This window comes from Leptosomus discolor, chromosome 13 (genome assembly GCF_034619465.1).
Source record: "Leptosomus discolor isolate bLepDis1 chromosome 13, bLepDis1.hap2, whole genome shotgun sequence".
NCBI classification, from domain to species: domain Eukaryota; kingdom Metazoa; phylum Chordata; class Aves; order Leptosomiformes; family Leptosomidae; genus Leptosomus; species Leptosomus discolor.
Window position 1 is genome coordinate 4426974 of NC_141403.1, and position 14299 is coordinate 4441272.

A 14299-nucleotide genomic window follows, 5' to 3' on the forward strand; every position below is an offset into this window, starting at 1 on the left:
CTTTGGTTCTGTGCTGAGATCTCCCAGCTTTTGAAATAGGCTTCCAGTCCTGTGCTCTGGTTTGGGGTCTCCTCCAGCAGGAAGTGAACAAAATCATGCTCACCTAGAATTTAAGGAGGTTTAAAAAAGAAAAAAATCTAAAGAGGTCACATTTTTTACATGATCTATCACTCTATGCTACACGGGGACAGTCAAGAATGTTGCTTTTCTTCTGGGGAAACCCTGCAACCATTAGAAGAACTTATCCCCAAAGGAAGTTTTTCACTGACAATTCTCTCCCTTCAATCTGACAGCAGATAAACACTCCTGCATCTCCTAAACCAAAGTGCAACTGCACAGTAAAGCCTCTGCTCATCTCCTGTGCCAGATTTCAGAGTGCTGGGGTGGGGGTGGTCTCTGCCTCCTTGTTTTCCCCAATATTACGATGGGAACGAAAAAGGAGTCTCTGAAACAAATTACTGAATCCAGTTTCACATCTTTGAACTGCTTTTCTCCCACACCATGTTCGGGTTGCTCTTAATTCCTAAGTTAGGTCATAGAAACACTTCCATGAAATTACACTGAGGTTATGAATGTGAGATGATGATTTTTGTTCAAGCACAAGCAATACCTGAATTATAGAACCTGAAGATGGCAGATCCAACAGCACTCTGACCACATACACCCTTTTGTGGGACAAATCCCATGACTGGAGTGTGGCCATTGACAGCTACAGGCTGTTCAGAAGGGACTCAGAGATAGAGTAAAACTGTTGCGAATTGTTTACTTTTGAATTGTTGGCATCAAAATGATTCTGTAGGTTTTAATTTTGTATTCGTAGCAACAAATTTGCAACATTTCACATTCCTGCCCAGAAACCAGCAAATTTTAACTTTTTTATTAACTTCATGAGTCGGCACATGATTTATTACCTCCATTGTATACGCTGGAAGACTGAGGCACAGATGGGCTGTGATTCACCTTAAGAGTATATAGCAAAGGATACAGCTACAATATTGTTAGAGGTGCATATTTATATATATAATTTATTTATAAGCAATACCAGTTTATTCAAATAAAGTCTGCCCACATTAGCTCAACTTCATACTTGAGTTCACATTTACAAAAGGAAATAAAGCAGTTGGTTAAAAATGTGAGGGCTGAAAAGCTTCTTCCCCAAACAAACTAGTGTTTAAAACAACTATGTATCAGATGTAATCACAGTTTAGGTTGCACTATATTGAATATATGGACTTGTGATCCCTCTAATACTTCTTGTGAAGTTCGATGCCTCTCATGGAAGAAAACACTAGCTGTTCCCACATGGAAATGCGTGAGAACCGTCTAACAATGACACAAGGACTTGCACGAAGAACACAAATACTGTGATACCTGCCCTCTTCCTGCAAGTAGACTCAGCCAGGTCAGGCACAGGTATGGAAGAGCCACGGCTGTACTATGGGCTGATGTTCTAAAAACTTGTTGGTTCTGCAGGAACCTCCTCTTAAGTCAAACGTTCATTGCATTTACGTTACCAGTGGGGGAAAAAAAAAAAAATCTATTAGCAAGCAATACCTGGCAAGAGAGTAAATGATGGAAAAGGATGTGAACACATAAAGAAATTACTACAAGATAACCAAGTGTTTGCCTCGTGATGCACCACAGCAGATGCGCCTATGCATGTCATTACCTCATGATGAGTATTTGATTAATTGAGGTAACCTCTGCCTAAATGTAAAAGGATAAGGTACTTCATATTTTCCGTGGGGGGAAGCACCAAAATGAGAGCAGCTGAAATGCAGTAAGTTTCCCCCCACACCTTATTGCACATAAATTATCACTCTGAAACTAGTCCAGAGTGTCATCAAACTTTTGAAGTGCTATCAAAGTTTTAAACGACCTTTGAACCTTTAGTCATTTACATCTGTTCAAAATTAATGAAAAGGGGAGGGGAGGAAACAAATCATTTTCTCCTCCTCCTAAATTAACTTTGCATGAAGATAATTGAAGACAGCCCGAACCAGCTGAGAATCAACATATCAGATTCAAAATAGACAAAATTACGGTCTTTAACCAAGTGATCTATTGAAAGTAAAAACTCTGCAGAGTGGTTTTCGACAATATTTGCATGATGGCATATTTCCACAACGCTTCCTGGACATCTACTAATCACTTCTCCAGCACATGTAAATGTGAACTTGTCATCATTTGGCCTGTACTTCTACAGAGGGACCTACATCACGGATGGAAAATTTTGAGGGATCTGCCAATGGAAAATGTTCGAAAAACTGATGTTCCACAATGTATATCTGAAATAAAATAAAGAAGATGTAAGCAAGTGCTGAGGTTTTCCTGTCTACCACGTACACCCCAGCTATCCCTCCCAGGGCCAGCTCAGCATGGATGGCCCCTTCCTTGGGTGCCCATGGGCAGAGGCTCCCGGGTGCCAAGGGCAGTGGCCGGGTCCCAGCCCTGGTCCCTGGGACTTTGGGCCGAGCCTCTGGCAGTGGGACAGGACGGGCTGCCAGACCCTGCCCCCCCGGGGCCCCCACTGCCCCCAGCCACCACGGCACCCTGACAGCTACCAATACCTTCCTACAGCTTCTTTCATCACATCTCCCCCGTGATTATGCGATTTCTCAATGCCTGTGTTCTGTAACTGACAGACACAGGGATAAGAGGAACGATGATGGGTTGGGCGAGGAATATTCTCTTTTGCATTAGATGAGTTTTTTTTTGTGGTTCAAAGGCTGCAAAATGACCCTCCCAATCCAGAGCATGAACCAGTTGCCGTTTAAGAGCGCTCAGTGGGAACTCTCCCTTATGGGCAAGTTATTTCACACTTATGCAACATGAACTTGCCTTCTGTGGTATCTTACAGTTCTGGAACCACACAAAAAAAATCAAAGAAAATACTGAAATACTGACACATCTGGTAACAATTTTTCATCCACCTTTCAGATTCCTAGAATACATTAAACACGTGGGTTTTAATTCTACTTTATATACATTTTTACAGGTTTGTAGATGTTATGGGACACAGTCTTGGGTTTTAAGAAAAGCTTCACAAAGGGAAAGAAGTATGCTATAAACAACAGAGCTACACAACATTGTGGATGCCAAATGAATTCCAAATGTTCAGCAGTTTAAAAGTGCTGATGTATTCCAAAACAGAGTCCCGTTATTTCTAATACTAAAATTACTTTACGTTATATCACCATTTAGTTAATTATTTATAAATAACAGCTTGGATTTTTATCTCCTATTGCTTAAATAGTTTGGACTGCCCTGTCTTTTCCTCATCCTTTTTTTTTTTTTTTTTAAATTAGGTCACCGACACCTAAATCCAGGAGTTATAAGCCCCTAAGACATCTAGGGCTGAAACATATAACTAAAGAACAGGGTCTGTAATTTAACCTGGAAAAGAGTAGGTAGTGGTGGGCATGTAACTGCATCCTCAGATGCAAATGCCTGTCTCTTTGGGGGTCTGCAGTTGCGGACTCTACTACCCAACGGCTGTGCTGTCCGTACTAGGGCTGGATGTAGCTGCATTGGGAGGGAAGAGGCTGCCCAAGTTGGGCTCCTGAGCAGTTCTCTCTTCCCCCTGAATTTGCCCCCTTCAGGTCCATGCATGCCTACAGCTAGGAAATATGGTTAAATTTTCCTTCCATCTTAAACTATTCTTAGTAAAATACTCAAAACCCAATGTTTGGGCAGCTCAACAATTCTCGTTGGTATTACTAAGTCATCGAGAAGTTGTTACCACATAAACAGTCCTGGGGATGCTTCTTTGTAATGTGTACTTACCATTCAGACCTCCTCATTTTCAGGAATCCTAACACATGCATTGGGCCACACACCCCATCCTGTCACTTAAAGGAGGTAGGTATGAACCCATGTCCATGAGGTTATGGGGCACATGGAGCTCTGGGTGAGGACAGGCTGTTCTTAGGGGGGTCATGTCTGCTAGTGGCACATCCCCTTGCTTGCAGAGGAGTGTTGTTGCCTCAAGATCACAGAACCACAGGATAATTTGTGTCAGAAGGGACCTCAGCAGGTCTCTAGTCCTATCTCCGTCTCAAAGTAGGCTCAGCCAGGAGCTCAAACCAGGTGCTTGGTGCTTTATCCAGCAGGGCCTTGAAAAGCTCCAAGGATGGGGACTGCACAACCTCCCTGGGCAGCCTGTGCCACTGCCTCACTGTGCTCCTGATGAAAACGTCCTCCTTATATCCAGCGTGAAGATGCCTTGTTTCATCTTGTATCTGCTGTCTGTTTTCTTCACACCATTACAAAGAGCTTGGTTCCATCTGCTCAAGGACTTCCCCACAGGTACCAGAAGGCTGCTACCAGGTACCTCTGAAGATGTCTCAGCTCCAGGCTAAGCAAGCCACAGTCCCTCAGCCTCTCCTCACAGGGCAAGTGCTCCAGCTCCAACTACCCTGGTGGCCCCCACTGAACTTGCTCCAGTTTGTTGACACCTTTCTTATACTGGGGACCCCAAACTAGGCACAGTACTCTAGATGTGGCCTTTGTTTAGTGGGACACGTTCAAACACTGAACAACAAAGCCAAAATGATGGAAAAGAACACAGAAATATGATTAAATATTGAGCAAGCAATAACAGAGGGCAGATGCACATTTGTTGCTGAAAAGTGAGAAAGGTAGAGGCTGGCCCAGACTGGCAAAAGTACGAATCCTGCTAAAAACCCAAAGCCTGCACACTCTCAAGGAACTGCACAAGAAGATCCTTAACCATCCCTATTCAAAGAAGGTCTGACATGGCAATGAAGTTGATTTCTACGTATTTCTTGTGTAGACGGGTCTTCTATGGTTGGTAAAAGGAAACCACAGCAGGATTCTGCATTCTGGAGTTCTGCCAGAGCATATACCTAAACCTCTGGGGAACCCAAAGAAACCGCTCTAGGCCCAAAAGGGCAGACAGACTAAAGTGGGTTGCAGTTTTCATGAGGGATGCTGAACAGGGGTTCTGTACTACATAGATTAAACAGTTATCTAGTATCCTGACACACAAGAGAGGAGGTACTGCACAGAAAGATGCAAAAGCCCAGTTCCTCCCTCTACAAAGCAGCTCTTATAAGGACGGTTCCCCAAGATTTATATAAATAATCCAAATCAGAGATACATCTTTGCAATTAGTCTTCTATTAAAACATAGATAAATCAACAAAACCCCCCCATATTAATACGCAAATGTGTATACATGCATATCTTACACACAAAAAAATCCAATAAGCATTTCAGAACACTAACATCTCTTGATAAAGCAATAAAATGAAATTATGTGGTTGGTATTTGCACTTTTATGAGACTCATCGAGGCACACAACTCTTTATATCCAGCATATTTTTCCCAAAAGCGATCTAATGAACCCTTATAAATTCATGGGCATAATGTGGCACTCAAAACCATTTACAATTACACCATCACTGGGGAAAAAAGTCCGGCGGCGAGTAATATCAAATGAAGTATCTCTGTGATGTGATTTCATTATGTTGTTGGCTCATTAGCATTAGCATATGATATGTAGAAGGAAAATAATGAATATAGAGCTCTTGAAATATCACATTATGTCAGCTACCATTACGACACAATGAGGAATGGTGCGTGCGTGAAGACGGTCTTTCAGAATTATGTAATTCAGTTGGCCCACAACTCTTCGACACATTAATATAGTGACAGAAAACCTAAGGGTAACGAATTATTTGGTTTATTTCACATATTATTCAACAACTTGTAATTACAACCCCAGTCTTCCCATCCATCAAAGCAATACGAAGAAGACTGCAAGATTTTATTTGTAGAACAGTGGGCTGTTGACTCACTGGTTTTATGGAAGGTGGAAGATGTTCATTTTCAAGGGCTTTATTAAACCGAGATGGTTTGAAAAAACTAACTACAGCAGATAAAACTTATTATAATTGCTTTTAAATAATATCTGGAATTAAAAATTAGGGAAAAAAACTACCATCTGCAAAACCACTACATAATAAACATGTAATGTACGTACTCAACATATCTAAAATTGTCCACACGCAATCACAAACAGTATTAACTGTCTCCTAACGAGTTCCAGATAAATATGCAAACGAAAGCCTCCTGTCCTAAATTTTCAAAATTATGTAAAATCCTTGTGCTACCAGAGTCGAAAGCAAAACTCCTGATCAATCACTGTGAGCAGAACCGACCATGTTTCTAAATCTCATAGTTACACAGGTATCCTCGGCAATGCATCAAAACTTAAAGAGAAATTCAGTCTTGTATCTGGACCCATCCTGAACTTCCAGAAAGTAATTTCCTAGATTAGACTCAACACACTTTGCTCTTTTGGTATAAGTTACGACGAGAGAAACAATCAAGCCTTGAAACGTGATCATCATACATCTGATCTGGTTTCTCTAACCTACCAGAATGAGGGCTGGGAGGTAACTTGAGAGGTCTTCTAGTCCAGCGCGTTCACCTAATGCAGGGTCACGTTTAGTAGACATTCAGGAAGCAGATCAAGCTACCATGAGGTAATGAGCCAATTGCTTGCGATAAACCACCACGTCAGCAGATTAAAATAGAACACAGTATCCAAAACTCTGCTAAAAAAGGTGTAAGCAAGTGTTTATCGACACTCAACACTAGATTGTAGATCCTCCCTCAGAGAAATCGAACCATTTCTTAAGACTGATAAAACGATTGCACGATTCCCCTTAGCATCTGTCTCAGCAAGCCTCATCGACACAAGACTGACGTAGCATCTGCCTTAAATTTCTCTTCGCGCAGCCAAAACTTACATATTGTTTTCTTTAAAAGGGCACGCATGAAGACTAACCGGCTGTTAGGCTCTTCCTCCCACAGTACTCAGATTGTTTCTCACCGTTCATCTTTTCTAAGCCTCTTATTATTCCTAATGCCATTCCAAAGCAAGCAGGACACGTCAGTGCAGCCGATACCTGATCAGAACATCAGCGACAGGAGTACACGTAACCCTTTGACTTATCTACAACACTTCACACTTAAGAGCTTTTTTCTCTTTAGTGTAACAGCCACAACGCTGCTGACACTCTGATCCCCAGGAATGTTTTTTTGCAGTTTGTTGTCTTCTTATTTTATGTTTGAAAGGTTGATTTTCCTTCCCCTAAGCATTGTACCTTGTTTACTGATTTTTTTCGTATTGATTTCTGGCCATTATATCCCTTTTTCAAAACATTTTGTAAAAATAAGCCTGTTCTTCAAAGTGCTTTAGTATCACACAAAAATTTTACAAGAGTAATCTCCCTTCTGCTAATTAATGAAAGTACTGAACAGCAATGGAGCTGGGACAGAGAGGCAGCTCTGTAGGTAGGATCCCATTTGACAGCACCTCCTACTTTGACAGAGAACTTAAAATTACTCTCTAGAGTAATGTGTTTCCATTTTACACTGATCTCATCTTACTTACCTCTACCTACTTTACTTATGAGAATGTGGGACAGTATCAGAAGTTTCACTGAAATGAAACCATATATACCTCATGTACTGCCCTGTCCTTCCCTGCACAGGGAGTTACTCTCCAAAAAATGGCTTAGAGGATAGAAACAGTGTGGACATACCAAGATGAACATGTGGAACCTCAGACCTTCATTTTTAATGTTATCTCTGTTTTTTTAAATCATATTTTCCAAGGCCTATTCTTTGAGTCAAGCATCTATATTTTGTCCTTAGAGCTCTTTTATTATGAAGGAGGATAAGGTGTCAAAGTTTTCTGGCTTGGAAAACCTCCATGCATAGGTGCTACAGAAAAGCTGATTCAAGGCAGATTTGCAAGGGAAATTCTAAGATCACAGCGATCAGAAGAGGCAATGGCAACAAGAGCTCATCATTAACATCATAGCATTCTGGTGAGGAGGATAAAGAACCAAATTCTGCTTTTGCTTGTACCCATCACCTGGCTGTCTCAGAACTGCCTGTTTCCAACAGAAACCCAAAACAGGTGGAAAAAAAGGCAGCTGGGCCATTCCATGGGTGCTCCTCCAAAACCGCACGATGCTGGTAACGGACGTATAAAAGTAGGAACGACATGACCCTAGCCCTACAATTGCAGCTGGTTGCAGCTTTTTGGCTGTGTCACTCCAGATCCTAGGGAATTGCACAAAATCCAAATTATCAGCTTCTTCCACTCTACAGCTGCAGCACATCACCTGAGCACGCAACTGTCCTGAAACCAGTACCTGCCCACCTGCCCCGCAGGCAAGACGACAGCAGAATTATCACAGCAGCAATACCCGGAGTTGTGTCTGAACTGTCTCATCGTCACATCTCCACCTGTTCTCGGTGCACTTTGGAGCTGAAAAAGGAAAATTGAATCTCTGACTCCCCATTAACATGCAGAACAAATGGGAATAGATTTGTAAAGTGATATAGTTAGCCCTAAGGATCCGATGTCCATGCTACGAGGATTTCAGAAAGCTTTACACTCAACTGGTTCCAGTATGATAGCATGGACCGCATGTGTTGGGTGTACTTGTGCGTTCCTAGTACATCTGGTTTAGGTTCATTCAAATGGAATGTGGTTTGTGTGCTCTGGGGTCACTCTGTGCTGTAAACCAAAGCTTGGTAACTGGGGAAAACTTGCTTCAAAAGCATAATACACATGGGCCTGACAATGCTAAAGGGCACTAAAGTCTTTGCATTCATTAGGTCTGCCATTCCCTCTGCAAAGAGCTGCGCTGGTTTTGTTGCCAAGGCCCTCCTCCTACTGCGAGCAGGAGACAGACAGTGCCTGAGACATACAATTGCGGCATTCATGGCAGAGAAATGAATTCAGCTGTGTGAAAGTGTTGAAAACTGAACAGTATTTTTTTCAGGCCAAATTTACCTTTATGAAAGGAGCCGATTACACAAATTATTCCTTTAAACTGCATCATGATCAGCTCAGCACATGAACTGTGCAAAGCGTGGAGCCTATTAAGCCACTGATACTAGTGCAAATATAATGCTGCAATGGGATGCACAACAGAGAGATGGATGCCCCTACCTAGTTTCCTAGGCATGCTTCAAGTCTGGAAGCAATACATTGTTCTAGCTCAATATTGAACAGTGCTAATAAATACTTTCAGACACTATCCAGCTCTTCACAAGGCCAACCCATGTATCCCTCCACAATACTCTAGAGCTGGGTCCACCAGGAAACACACTACAGAGGTATCCAGGTGCCTGTAAGCAGAGGTAGCCTGTGGCTGCTGGGCACAGTAATCCGAGTTTAGCACCAGTCCTGTTGAGTAGGCAGCAAAGGCAGCAGCAATCTCCTCAGTGGGGCTGGGAAGCTGGAGGAACAGGATGAGGTGAGGCCCTAGATTGAAGGGGAGAATGAAGGAGATGGCAGCCAGCGGGCAATAAGATGTTGAAGAGCATGTCTCAGGCCTGGGAAGCGGTGAGAACAAAGCTGTGGTTGTGGCAGCAGCCCTGGGCATGGGAGGGTGAGGTGAGGAGGCGGGGAGGAAATTATGGCAGTGATTAGTGTCTCCTTGCTGCACTCTTTTTGCATTTTTGGATGTCTTTAACCCATTGTGAGCAGCATTTCAGGAATGGGCAGAGCTGCCATCACCTGCCACATCCTCCTGCAACCTGGAGCACCAGAAGACAGTGCAGACACCCACCAGCTTGGCAGCACCGACTCACGCAGCTGTGTCGTTTGGATTTAATGACTTATTTCCAAGATGTCCCAGGCCTGGGTCACCCCAGATAATAGAAAGGTGAAATGAAATAGTCAGTTCTCTAAAACCTGTACTTTCCACAGTTTTCCAGAACATAGTTGAACAGATACTTCTCATGTGTGTTGGCTGATACCTACAGCTAAGAAAACTACCCGGCCTTTGCAACACTCCCAATAAACCTGAGTAATTTTAATACACTCAACTAAAATGTTTCAGTATGTGATTCTGTCTTTTGGTAATCCTTTGTCCTGTAATTCATAAGTACTACACAATGATCAGAAGTTTTTAAAAAAAAACCCAACATTATTTTGATTCCTCCCCATCTGTACTTGTTTGCAGCTACTTTCATTCAAGTGACAAGGAAGAATGTAATACAAGTGTTCCTTGTATTTAGACTACGAACTCAAATATTTTAGGAAAGTTACTTAAATAATAACGTCTGTTTATGCTAAAAATAGCTTTTTATTTTTCCTCTGGTGACCTCAGTCAAGATTGCGGCTCCACTGTTCATGCACAGGCCTGTGCAACTTATGCTCAGGGGCCAGGAGCAGCTTGGAGACACACAAACAGGTTGGTACATTTTAACTAGCTGCTGTGCACGACAAATTCCTAGTTAGTGACCTGGAGAAGGCTCTGGAAACCACAGGTACTCCACCACCACCTACCCTGCAGCCAACAGGCAGATCTGCTGGTTTGGGGAAGGGAAGGGCTTGGTAGGAGGCGGGAGAAGATGAGTGCCCTGGTTGGAGGCCAGGCTGGGAGGGCCCGTGGTAAAAGCAAGAAGGCAAGAAGCATGGGGGGTGCAGGGTAGAGGCTGCTTGGGGAAACTGAACGTAAAATAACAGGCTGTGGGTTGTGCTGGTGGAAGCTGGCGTGCTCCCCGTGCTCGGGCAGTGAGCAGGGTGGCATGGCCCATCTCAGACACCTGCACCTCAACTAAAGCCAGTTTGGATAATCCCCTGCAACATCCCGGGAACAAACCCCAGGCATCCCCTAAGTCTGCTGCGCACCGTTGGTAAATCAAAATATCTAACGATCCGCCCATTCATTTGAATTCTGTAGGCCTGTTATAGGCAAACATGAGGTTTAGTTCAAACCTTAAAGCAAGCTTTTTTCCCCCCTGGCTTTCTTATTTACCTCTCAAAGCCAAAGCATTCCCGCGCGCCAAGAACTCGCACGGAGCCAGACAAGCACCGCCAACACACGCTTCCCCGCAGAAACACCGCGTTACTCCTAACCCACGTCCCTTTCACACGCGCAGGGTTTTTAAAGCTGTGGCTACCCACTCAAAACTCAGTCAACTTTGTTTCCCCCGAGATCTGCCCCTTCCCAACCGCCCCGTTCCCATCCTCATCCTCCTCCCTGGAATCCAGGAAGGCCCCGGCCGGGTAAAGGGCGCCCTGCCCGCCCGGGGTCCCCTGGGCAGCCGGCGGGGGTGGCCGGGGGCCGCCGGCAGCGCAGGGCTGGGCGCTCAGCAAGCGCGGAGCCCTCAGGAGCCCAGACGCGGCAAACCGGGATGGACCGGCCGCAGCGGGGCCCGCCGTGCCCAGGCGGCCGCCGAACCCCCCCCCGCCCAGCCCCGACCCACCGGGCTCTGCCCCGTTACCTTGTACCGGCGGAACCCGTCCAGCTGCCGCCCGCTGACATACCGCCACCGCCACATCGCCCCGCCGTGAGCCGCGCCGGCAGCGGAGCGAGGGACGGAGGGAGGGAGGGAGGGAGGCGCCGGGGGCGGGCGGAGGGCGGCTCCCCGGCCGCGCCCCTCGGGCTGGGGCCTGCCCGCCGCCCCGCTGCCGGGCGCCATCCGCGGAGGGCCCCGGCCTGGCCCGGCCCGGCCCGGCCCGGTGGGGGTGCGTGGGGCCTGGGTGCCCCGCGGCGCTGGGCTCTCCCCGGGCGGCTCCTGGCCCCCCCCCCGCCCGTGGGACCGGGCGTTTCCCCGTGGCGCCGGTAAGTTTCCCGGTGCCAGGCTGCCAGTAGAGTCTTTGATAAACCTTTAATTTCCTCCCAGCGAGCCGTGGTCCTTGGAACGTTCCAGCATCAGGCCCCGAAACTCTTTTTTTCTGGCTAAAGGTGCGTTAGAGACGCCGTGTTCAGGCTACGCGCGAGCAGGTGAGGACAGTACACAGACCAATGTTATTTAAGTAGCGTGTTTTAGAAACAGGTGGCAGAGGATTACAGATTTCGCTGGTAATAACCTGCCTCTTGCAGCTTTTTCCTAAAACACCTGCACCAGAGCCAACATCAGCTGCACGTTCGGACTCCCAGGGGAGCGCGGCACTGGTGTGGGCAAAGGACTGGAAACCATCAGGAGTAACGTCTCAGCTGCAAACGCGTTCGAGCATACGGCGTGACACCTTGTGTTACCTTTGCCGTACACTGTTAGAGGGAGAGGTGAAATCATACGCGTCAGGGTTTGAGATCCTATTGACCCAATGGAATCTATCCAGAAAGGAAATCAATTAAAATCCATTGCGAGCTCTTCCAGGCACCTAATGCATGGTGAGAGCCAGTGTTCTTTTACAAACTGTGCAGGAATTATATACAAGTTAAAATCACTAAGTGCAAACTGTATACAATGGTTCTTGTTCTGTATTATTAATTACTCATTAATCACTTTGAGACGTGCTTACACCTACATTCTGCTTCCAGCAGCATCACCTAAACTTCTGCTCTTGAAGGCAACCCTGAACTGTAGCACTCAGGCTTCAGGTTACTGAGATAAAGCTCAACTCCAGTTAGGAAAGCTAAAGCATTTGGAGATCATATTTTTCAGGAGCCAACTCTAATTTTAATTAGTGTTCATACCCTGGATTTTGATTTGGGATCTCCTTCACTTCTCGTTGTTACTATCGTGTTTTTAAGTTGTATTACGCTCTTGAATTAACTCACAAGGGCATCTAAGAAGACTCGTGACTACTACTATACTCAGTGCAATTTTTTAATGCAAGTAAGTTACTAAAACTGATTAAACCATTTTATAGTTATCACTTTCATTTCTTTACTCCAACACTTGTAAGCCTCAAACACAAAAGCAAAAATTTGGCTGAGCAACTCTTAGCAGTGTGATGGGACAGTGGTAGAAAAGGTGCCTGCTTTTCTGAAAGCTAGAAGGTCGCAAAGTATTTTTTCTCTTTGCAGGCCTCTCAATTTAAGTTAAAAGAAGGTGTATCGTCATGAGGATATATAGATACAGCAGATATACAACATGCGTTTTATTTCCTGTTCTTCTTTCAAAACTGCCTTGGTGATAAACTGAACACTTTTTTTAAAAAATTGTCATAAATGCTCCACTAAACAGAGAACGTAAAAGACTGTGTATATGCAAAAATGCAATTTCATGAATTTGTACCTCAGCATGTTCTGTGTCTGCTAACGAGCTCATCAAAGGAGGCTGTGTTAGATAAGCTGTACTGAAGGAGGGAAACAGACGGGTGGCTGGGTGTGGAACGTCGCAGAGCAAGCTATGACACAAGTAACACGGTGTTTGAGAATACTGTGGAAATTATGCTGCCATGTGCTAGCCTTTGATTTAAGAAACTTCCTTGATTTAGGCGTCACGACCCATACAAATGGTTGGCCCTTAAGACCAAGCCCAGGCGCGAGCAAAACCCACAGTCACGTGGTTTACTGCTACACCTGATGTTCTCACTGTTCCCATGCGTACCCACGTATATGTTTAGAGGTTATTCGATAGATATTTTTCAGTCTGAGATGTTTCAGAGTTCTTTTCCGGACAATTGTTTGAGCTGTGACCCAAGCTGCCTGTCCTGCACGCAGGATTGTGGGAGAAGCAGTGAAAGCAGACTTGGTGCTGTAGCACAGTCTCCTGTGTCTCGTCTGGAAAACTAATGAGTTGTAGCCTGAGTAAAGCAGAGCTCTAACTGGCACCAGCACGTGAGTGTTATAACCTGAACAAACTTCTATTTCATAACCTTGAGCGTGGATGGGACAAGCATTAGGACAAAAGCCCAGACGAGAGCACAGTTAACTTTCACTACAGAAAAAGCTTAAGTTTTTTAACAACAGTGGCTGGGATGTTTGTGACAGTTCAGACTTTAGGAAGTAAATGACCCAAGCATGGCTTTCTGCAGCTCAGGGGGAAATAATTCAAGGGCAGATTTGAATCCAGTGAAATCAGATGGGGAATTCTCAGGTCTTCAGCGCTGTTTACTAATTAAGTGTAGTACTGAGAGGAAAGCAGTGATTTATTATTTTGAAAGAGAGGGCATAGTGTACCACTGGTACATGCAAGAAAAAATTATAAAAAAACCCTGTTCCACAGATATGAATGGTATTTAAAAAAAAAAAAAACAAACACCGAACATCAAGACAAGTTATATTCTTAATCCATCAAAACAGTAGGCAAAGAGATGAGGGCTCACGATAGCTTAGAATTAATTCTTGGCTTTCAGTTTTCACTCTCTCTGTTACAAGTTATATTAATGAATTAATAATGATGGAGCTTCTTGCATAGGGAAAACTGCCTAGTATGGCAACTTTGGCTTTTAATAATTTATGACAGTGTCTTCTTTATTCCCTAACCTAATGCTGCAGGCTATGCAATAGGCTTTATCTGGAAGGCATCTAATAGTACATTCCTGCCTACTTCAAGAAGCAAGA

At 44.5% G+C, this 14299-nt stretch overlaps 1 protein-coding gene across 1 annotated transcript in view; it reads right to left on the reverse strand.

Moving 5' to 3' along the window:
* Positions 1 to 11342, reverse strand: part of LOC104348250 (ethanolaminephosphotransferase 1) — a 52401-nt gene extending 41059 nt beyond the window's left edge. Inside the window, exon 1 of the mRNA XM_086472612.1 lies at positions 11286 to 11342. Within this exon, the coding sequence (XP_086328738.1) occupies positions 11286 to 11342 (57 nt within the window). The remainder of the gene's footprint in view (positions 1 to 11285) is intronic.
* Between the last annotated feature and the right edge of the window lie 2957 nt (positions 11343 to 14299).